At 35.1% G+C, this 8,353-nt stretch overlaps 1 protein-coding gene across 2 annotated transcripts; it reads left to right on the forward strand.

The window, feature by feature from the left end:
- The first annotated feature begins 2,309 nt into the window (after nt 1–2,309).
- Nucleotides 2,310–5,379, forward strand: LOC145958832 (uncharacterized). 2 transcript variants are annotated; one of them, XM_083076375.1, is made up of 2 exons: nt 2,310–4,159; nt 4,236–5,379. In XM_083076375.1, the coding sequence occupies exons 1-2, from the start codon at nt 3,292–3,294 to the stop codon at nt 4,277–4,279; spliced, it is 912 nt and encodes a 303-aa protein (XP_082932501.1). In that variant the 5' UTR covers nt 2,310–3,291; the 3' UTR covers nt 4,280–5,379. Both variants share the same exon structure in this region, with proteins under 2 accessions (XP_082932501.1, XP_082932502.1).
- The last annotated feature ends 2,974 nt before the right edge of the window (nt 5,380–8,353 follow it).

Below are 8,353 nucleotides of genomic sequence, written 5' to 3' on the forward strand. Positions count from 1 at the left end.
ATTACGGTGGTTTGAGTTAGGAGTAAGCTAACCCATGAACACATGGAATACTTGACAATTGGGCATGCTGCAAAATGTCACCACATGTGACGTTTTTTGTTGCTTCAAAAACATCAATATGTATGATGTTTTTTGGTTCACCATGGTTGTAAGAAAAACGTCAATATATATGGCATTTTTCAATTCACCAAATACCCACTAAAGACATCGTTTTCTATATTTTTCGATTTCGTTTTGCTTGCATGAAAAACATCAATGCATGTGACATTTTTTGGTTGGGTTCTGCGTTTTCTACATGCATAAAACATCACTTTGTCTTGACGTTTTCTTATTTTTTTTACCCTTACATGCAAAATGTCAAACCCTGTAACGTTTTTTGAGTGTCCACGTGACCAAAATAATTTATTTTAGTAAATTAATTTTTAAATAATTTATTTAAATAATAATAATTTTTTTAATTTATTCTAGCCAAAATACCTAATTTGTTGGCTGTCTATATCAAAAGTCACATGCCTTAAATTCAGATCTTTGGCCCAACAGATTGCTTCCATTAGTGCGATTTCCTCACCCTCATGCGGGGCTGCCAGAAATGGAAACCTAATGGTCTTGTTTCCACTAAGGAGCTATTATGTTCCCATATAAATATTTATAACAACTTTTAATTTAATTAATTTATTAAATTTAATATAAATTTTAAGTTATTTAGTAAAATAATTTCATTAAAAATTATTTTTTTAAATAAGTGAATTTGTTGCATATATATGTGTTGGGAGGATGTACACCGTGAAAATGTTATTTTTAATATAAGAATTGTACTTGTACGAGGATATTCCGGTAATTTTGCTACTCCTGCTAAGTCTTCATCTTCTATGATATATCCTAGGGAAAGAGTGGCGTACCTGCAAAAGGCACTTCAAAGCTTAAGTCAGTCCTCGGCCTCAGAATCAAACTAGTAATTATGAAAATGTACTTTTATCAGTCGGTGATTACATTTATTTATACTAACCTTAATGGATTTAGGCCCACAACTAGGCCCATTAGGGTCCAATAATCTTGATATATGTAGAGTGACTTAGGCTATTGTAACCTGGCCAAACACTCCTTAAAATATCTATGTTGAGGATTCTTCGATTTTCTTTTATGGTACTTTAGTCTTATCTATATCCAGTATATATGTCCCCAAGCTTTCAAGATTATTAATAATTATTTGTTATTATTAATAATTGAAGAAAGCTTAAAATACGAATAAGGTATATATATATATATATATATATATATATACACGTGTGTCTACTCATTTACGTTAGACTAGAACCCATTTTGTTAACCACTTGGATATGTAATGTTAGTACCATGGATATAAAGGACTCACTAATCTTTCTTACATGCACCAATTTTGTTGTATTTCCACTGCTTTATCCAAAAAGGTGGCTGACATTACTAATGAATGTTCCTACAACCCTTTTTAATGTTTTTTCTCATCGGGGTAAAAACATATACTTGATTTAGCTATAAGAACTTCTTATTTGTATGTATGAAAACAACAAAAATTTCCCTTTGCATTAAGTGTTGTGTGTCAGTAACGTTTGTGCCTATGATCAAATGTGTTTTCGGCCTTGAAATTGTTTAAAAGTGTCATGATTTCCTCGGAAACGAGGCCTCTTAAATGAGGCATTTTTTTTTAAACGGAGGGGTTTTTGCTCAGGATGAATACGAGGAATTGAGAGGTTAAGGCCATTAGATTGGAAGTAAATGAAAGGTTAGTGTTAGTCACTTAGCCTCAATTAACTTAAGATGGGGTGAATTAAGTTTTTTAAATTTTTCTCTTATAAAAACTTTTTCGAATTACTTTCTTATCAATTTATTTCCTTAGACAAATTTGTATGTAAAGAATGATGATGTAGAACAACTCAAACAAAATCAAATAACAAATAAATAAAAGTGTAGGGAAGAAAAATTGCAAACTTGATTTTATACTGGTTCGGCCAATCCTGCGTACATCCAGTCCTCAAGTCTCTCACTTGAGATTTCCACTACTCTTGTAAACCTTACAAGACTTGAATCCTCCAACACCTCGGAACACCCTTTCCTTGTGTTGAGATTCAAATACCAACAAGGAGAAAAATCCTTTGTCCTTTACAGATCCAATGATCAATTGAGTTTTTACAGAATGACTCTCTTTGAAGACTAGATATTACACTTTCATGATCTTAAAGAACTCTTTAGAGATTTTGCAAATGACTTTGGCCAAGTAGTTTTTGTAAATGATTTTCACAATAGAGTTCGTCACCTTTCTCTGAAAAATTATAAGTATTTATAGACAATTATTTCTTAAGTTATATTTTTTCATGAAAAGTTGTAACTTTCTATAATTTTTCAGAAAATAGGCTCTGATAATCGATTACAAGACTTGGTAATCGATTACAACGGTTTAAGTTCAAAATATTTGAAACGTATAATTAAAATTCAAATTTTGAAATTTTATCTTCTAGTAATCGATTACAAGGTCTGGTAATCGATTACCAGAACACATTTTGTATTTAGAATTTGAAATTTGAAGTTTCCTGTTCTGATAATGGATTACAAGGTCCGTTAATGGATTACAAGGTCTGGTAATGGATTACCAGAACATATTTTTTTATTGTTTCAAAAACTTTTATGTAGGAAACTTCATCTCAATAATTTCTTTCACAAATGTATTTTAAGAAATGATTTGAACTATTCTTTAAAGTTTTTGTTAAGTCTTTTGAAAACATTTTTACTTACTTTCAAAAGATTAAAAACTTGTTTAAATTTAAAGAGATTAATTTGAGATTTTTGAAAACTTATTCTCAAGGCCAAGCATACTCGCAATTCTAAAAAATTCTTTTACATACTTAGCTAAGTTGACAAGACTTATCTATGTACCACTTGAGATCTTGTTCTTGCATCAACTTGCTTTAGCTCAACCTTGATTCTTCTTCAATGTTTTATAATCACTTTGGCATCATCAAAACATTTGTGCATATTTTCTTCCACAGTTACAATCTTTCCCTTCATTTTTCATCGCAGTTATAAATACTCATTTATTTTTACCATGTTATTTGCTCTGATGTTGAAAATTTTGTTGTCCGAGGACGAAGACTCTCTTCCTATTTACCGTTGGTTTCTTGTGCTCTTTGTCTTACCCGAAGACTTCCTTTGTTCCTTTGCTTTTTATAGGTAATGGGTTCTTTCTCTACTTCCAATTTTTCTTCTCTTTTTTCTCATTTGTCTTCACTTGAGAATAATGAATCTCGTCGTTAGTCATCCATGGATTCTTCATCTTCATCTGAAAGGTTAAATCATGTTGAAGGTTTCTTCTCTACAGAGGACGAAGATGGATATATAGATCCTCTTTATGATAGTAAGTCTAAAGTGGTATCGGGGTTTGAATGGGTTCATCTTGAGGTAGCTACATACAATTCTAGGTTTTGTGACCCTAGACTTTTAGAAAACTTCATAGGCATTGTAGAAGTATCCTCCTTCCCTTCCAAGGACGAACCATACCCTATTTATGCTAGGACTTGTAAAACTGATGTCTCCTCTACTCCAGATTATATATTTGCTTGCCAATCGAATACCAAACTGAGGCAATTTTTTTACATGTATGATTATCTTTTTCGTGACCTCAACATTGTTCTTCCTTTTTATCCTTTCTTCACTAGTATTCTCCAAATCCTAAATGTAGCACCTACTCAATTACATCCAAATAGTTGGACATCCATGCAAGCCTTTTGGAGTCTCAGCAAGTTTATCCATGTAAAAGCCACATCTAGTTTGTTTCTTTTTTATTATTATTTTCGCCTGTTTGAACAGGTTAAATGGGTTTCTTTGGCCCGAGTCTCTTCTCAGAAACTTCTAAAGCCTTATTCCTCATCCTACAAGAAGTTTAAAGTGGGGTTTTTCAAGGTTTGCATTCATCCAAGGGTTCGCTCTTTCTTTTATGATAGTAATGATGCCCCTTTGTTTCCTTTTTATTGGACTCAAGTCCAACTTCAATATGATGTGCTTCTTCTTTCTTTCTTATCTCCCGAGGAGTCCTCGGATTTAAATTTTTTGGAGAGTCTTCCTCGTGATCTTCCTTGCCGACGACTCATTGATTTACTCAAGTCTCCGAACCCTACCCGGGATCTTGAAGGTATTCATTGTTCTATTATATATATTTATTCATATTTTATAACAATGATTTTGATTTTAACTTGCTTTTTGTGCAGGTATTATGGCTTCTTCTGGTGCCAACGTTCTTTCTTTTCGTTAGGTTCGCAAGGAGCGTGCTCGAGTTGAGACCGAGACAGCTGCTGTAATTGCTTGTGGTACTCCTCGGGTTGGATCTCGTCCAGTTGAGCCTATCGTGGACATAGTTCCCCCTTAGGCTGAGAAGAAGAGTGCCCCAAAGAACAAAGAGAAAGGTCCCAAAAGTCGGTCTACCGAATGTATTGTGACTGAGGCCGATGCTGAGAAACGTGCAAAAAAGAAGAAACCCTCGAGTGGTTCATTTATTGGGTCATGTACTTTGCCCCTAGCTTTATCTTTGAGTAATTTTTTGGTGTCTACCATCAATACCCGAAAAGTATTTAGCCAAGGGTTTCTTTCTCCCGAAGGACGTGATTTCCTTTCACAAGAGAATTCTATGATTAAGTGGTCTCTTTGGTGTGAATTAATGGGTCTGTCTATGGGTATAGCATAAATTCTCTTCATGGAGCCAATCACGGAGACCGATACGCTTCATACTAGTTTGAAGGATTCAGAAACGGCATTAGCTTCGGCCCTTGATAAAAATAAAGATCTTGCCTCTGAGGTTGAGAAGATTAGGTCCGATCGCGACAGGCTTGTTGGTTTGGTGAGTAACTTTCAAGAGAAGCTGAAAGAGTCTGAAGAGTCCAAGGCTAAGTTGGTGGAGGATTTTGACCGACAACTCGAAGAAGTGAGCACCTATCGAAACAAGGTTGTTATTGATTTTGAAGCTTATAAGGCCGATGCCGAGGATAGGATTTATAATGAATACGAGGAAGGTTTTAATCATGTTGTTCGCCACGCTGTTCATTTTCTCAATGTCCCATCAGATTTTGAATTTGACCTCGGAAAGGACTTTTACAGGGGGCGATTTATGAGCTTAGATGACATTCCAGATGATGCCACTGTTGAAGAAGCCTTTACCCCTCCTCTTTCGAGCCAAGATGCCGAGAGTGTTGTTCCCCATGGTATCACTCCTGTGAATGACATAGACGCTTAGGCCTTTATATTGTGTTTTGTGCTTTGTTTTTGTGTTGTTTGTCTTCATGTAATTCGACAATATTATGAATATTGAACCTTATTGAATATCATGCAGTTATGAGCATATATATATATATATATATATATATATAACATAACTTCATCGAAGCCTTTGGAGGAGAGGTTTTAAACGTAAAATTCAACTTCAATATAAAATATAACGACTATGCTTTTGACTGTGGGGTTATAAAAATTTCGCCCTGACAAATTTTTGGCCAAGGCAATTAATATAGAATTTACCAATGATTGTTTTTAAATAAGGTTTTTAATGTTGTGGACAATGATGGAATAACACTAAAGGTGAGAAGACCAAGAGGTGATATATTAAAGGAGGCAAGAGGAATGGGTTAGTGAGGCCACTTTTGGACCTTAGCTCCTAAGTTCTTTTTAATCATAGAATTTATTTTACTTGTATTTCCAATTTTACCCTTGTATTTTGGGGTGTTTAGGACTTAGAATTTATTTTCCCTTGTATTTCCCTTTTTACCCTTGTATTATGGGGTACTCTAGATGATTAGGATTTTTAATTTTGGGCTAGGGTGTTAACTAGAAGGGTGACGCATTTTTTTGGTGTTCATTGGATCTATTTTTGGTGTTAGAAAGACTTAGGCCCAAGTGGAGGGCAAAGGTTGCATGGTCTTATCATGCACCTAGATATAGCCAATCTAAACCCAAAGATTCCATCCTTGGCCACCAAGTTGCATCTAGGGTTCATTTGCATTTCATTTGGAATGCAATTTCTTACTCCAAATGCAACCCTAGATGTCTCCCCTCCTATAAATACCCAACACCCCACACCTTGTAAATACTTTGGATATTGAATATAAAGAGAGCCTTTAGTGCCTTTATATCTTTCCTTAGTCACCCTTGGCTATTTTCGGCCAAACCCTACCATCTCCACCTTGAGAGAAACAACCCTAGAAGTGGCCTTCATCATCATGAAGTGAGCCAACCCTAGAGTACCATTCTCAAGCATTTCCTCAAACACCTTCTACCCAACCTTCATTTTCGTCCATTCCATCATCATCCACCCTAAAACCTTGGTCCACCTTTGAAGAACTTGATCCTTGGAGAAGGCGTCCTCCTCCTTGCTCATCATCTCAAGTTCATGCAAGTAAGGATGCCATCATGTGGTATCTAGAGCCTTGGTTCTTCAAGGGTAACTTTTCCATCTTTGGTATTTTCGGTCATGTCATTTGTGTCTCCTTGAATGTCTAAATTTTTGTGCGTGATTGAGTCATCATCTTGTCATATGTCATGATTCTTATTCCTCCTTTTCATGTATTGATTCATGCCTCATCATTCTTGTGAATCATCTTGGTGCTTTAGGCTTCCTTTCTAGGGTTCCTACCATTTTTTCTTTAAAATTGAGTTGCTGGAAATTTTTGGGCTGCATGATATAATGATGTTTTTCATTTTATAATCCATATGGTTTTGTCATAAGCTTGTTTCCTTTGAACTACCTTGAAAGAAATTCCAAGTTTTTATGTTTAGCCTTTGAAATGAACAAAAAATGACATGCATGCCACTTGTTTGATAAAATGGCCGTGAGTCCTTGATGTGCTTTAGAGAGTCAATCATGCATGCTAATTAGTTCTAGCATGTTCTACATTCCTAAAATATCATGTGTGATTAATTTCTTTGCACATACTTGCTTTAAAATTTTTGGCCACTTTGTGTATTCCTTGGTGCACTTAACATGCCTATGTATTGTTTGATGTTTTGAGTATGAAAATGCCTTTTATGTGCAAGTTCTTGTTGCTGGACATTGCACATTAAAAACCTTAAGAAGACACTCAAAACTTGACTCTTTAAGCCATTGTAAGTTGCTAAAAAGATAATCCAAGGACTTACTCATCAAACTAACAAACACAAGTGTAAAACCCAAGCAAAGGAGAACTATAAAATTCAAAAAAAAAAAGAGTATTGGCTGGACTTTTGGACCTCAAAACCATGACCTAGTCAAGTGTCAAAAGAAACAAAAGAAACAAAATCAAAAGAATCAAAGACAAAAGAAAAAAGGAACCTTTGCTAGACTTGTGGAGTTTGGACCCAAAATTTTCATACCTTGGCACTTGGAGTTAATCTTGGACCATTGGACAATGCTTATTTACCTTATGAGACATTTAATCAAACACCTTAAGTGCATTATTTTCTTTTAAGCCTACTTGTTGAATTCTATTCTAGTGCCATTCTAGGACTTACTCTTTTGTGTGCTTGCCTTTTGTTAATGTGCCTTAATTTTAGTTTTTGAGTCTTTCTTTCTACTCTTAAGTTTGTCTCAACAAATCCACTTGAGTTTATCCTTTTTAATTGTGCCTTTTTAGTTTTCTTCCTTGGCCTCTTGTACTCTTGGGTTGTGTTTTCTCCTTGACCTAGGTGAGGAAAGCTTCTAAACACCACACACTTTCTTGGTGGATTGAGTGGAGGGGCCGTCCGATTTAAGTTCAAGGAACTTTGGAGGATTACACCAAATCAAAGAGTGCAAACACCATTGAAAGGCTAACCTTGGGTGTTCATTGTGAAGGGGTGGAGATTTGAAGACTTGAAGATTCAACAATTTCTTTTTCTTACTTGTTTCTTTCTTGTTTTATTTTTGGCCTTCTTGTATTTGGCCTTTGCTTTCTTCCATTTTGGGTTGTAATTGGCCATTTTAAACCTCTTCATTTTTTGGTAGTAATTTCGTGTAGTTTGAAGGTGATTTGAAAACCTTCACCTAGGAATCCGACTAGCATATGCTTTAAGTGCTTTCCTTTGCATGCTTTAAAGCTTTGGTAGTATATTTGCCTAGGACTTTACATTGTTTATTTGTTTCGTTTAGAAGGCTTCATTTGCCTACTAGGGGGGCGTGCACATCACACACCTTAGTATTGTGAAAATTGTTTTTGTGAGAAAAGTGTGAAAAGGCTTAGTGATTTTTACTTGAAAAGACTTGGTTTTTAAGTGATTCTTAGTAGTCCACCTCCCTTGATAGTTCACTTTGTACACTTAGGCCTTTTCATACCTATCTTGCACCTTGAAAATCATTTTTTGTGAAAACCCTTTTATCACTCACTCT

This window comes from Cajanus cajan, chromosome 6 (assembly GCF_000230855.2).
Source record: "Cajanus cajan strain Asha chromosome 6, NIPB_CcT2T_4, whole genome shotgun sequence".
Classification (NCBI taxonomy): Eukaryota; Viridiplantae; Streptophyta; class Magnoliopsida; order Fabales; family Fabaceae; genus Cajanus; species Cajanus cajan.

Bases quoted from the DNA above. Each gene is read 5' to 3' on its own strand.
- LOC145958832 (XM_083076375.1), top strand. From the start codon at position 3,292: ATGGATTCTTCATCTTCATCTGAAAGGTTAAATCATGTTGAAGGTTTC. The intron at 4,160-4,235 runs GTATTCATTGTT...CTTTTTGTGCAG, and splicing joins CCCTACCCGGGATCTTGAAG to GTATTATGGCTTCTTCTGGT.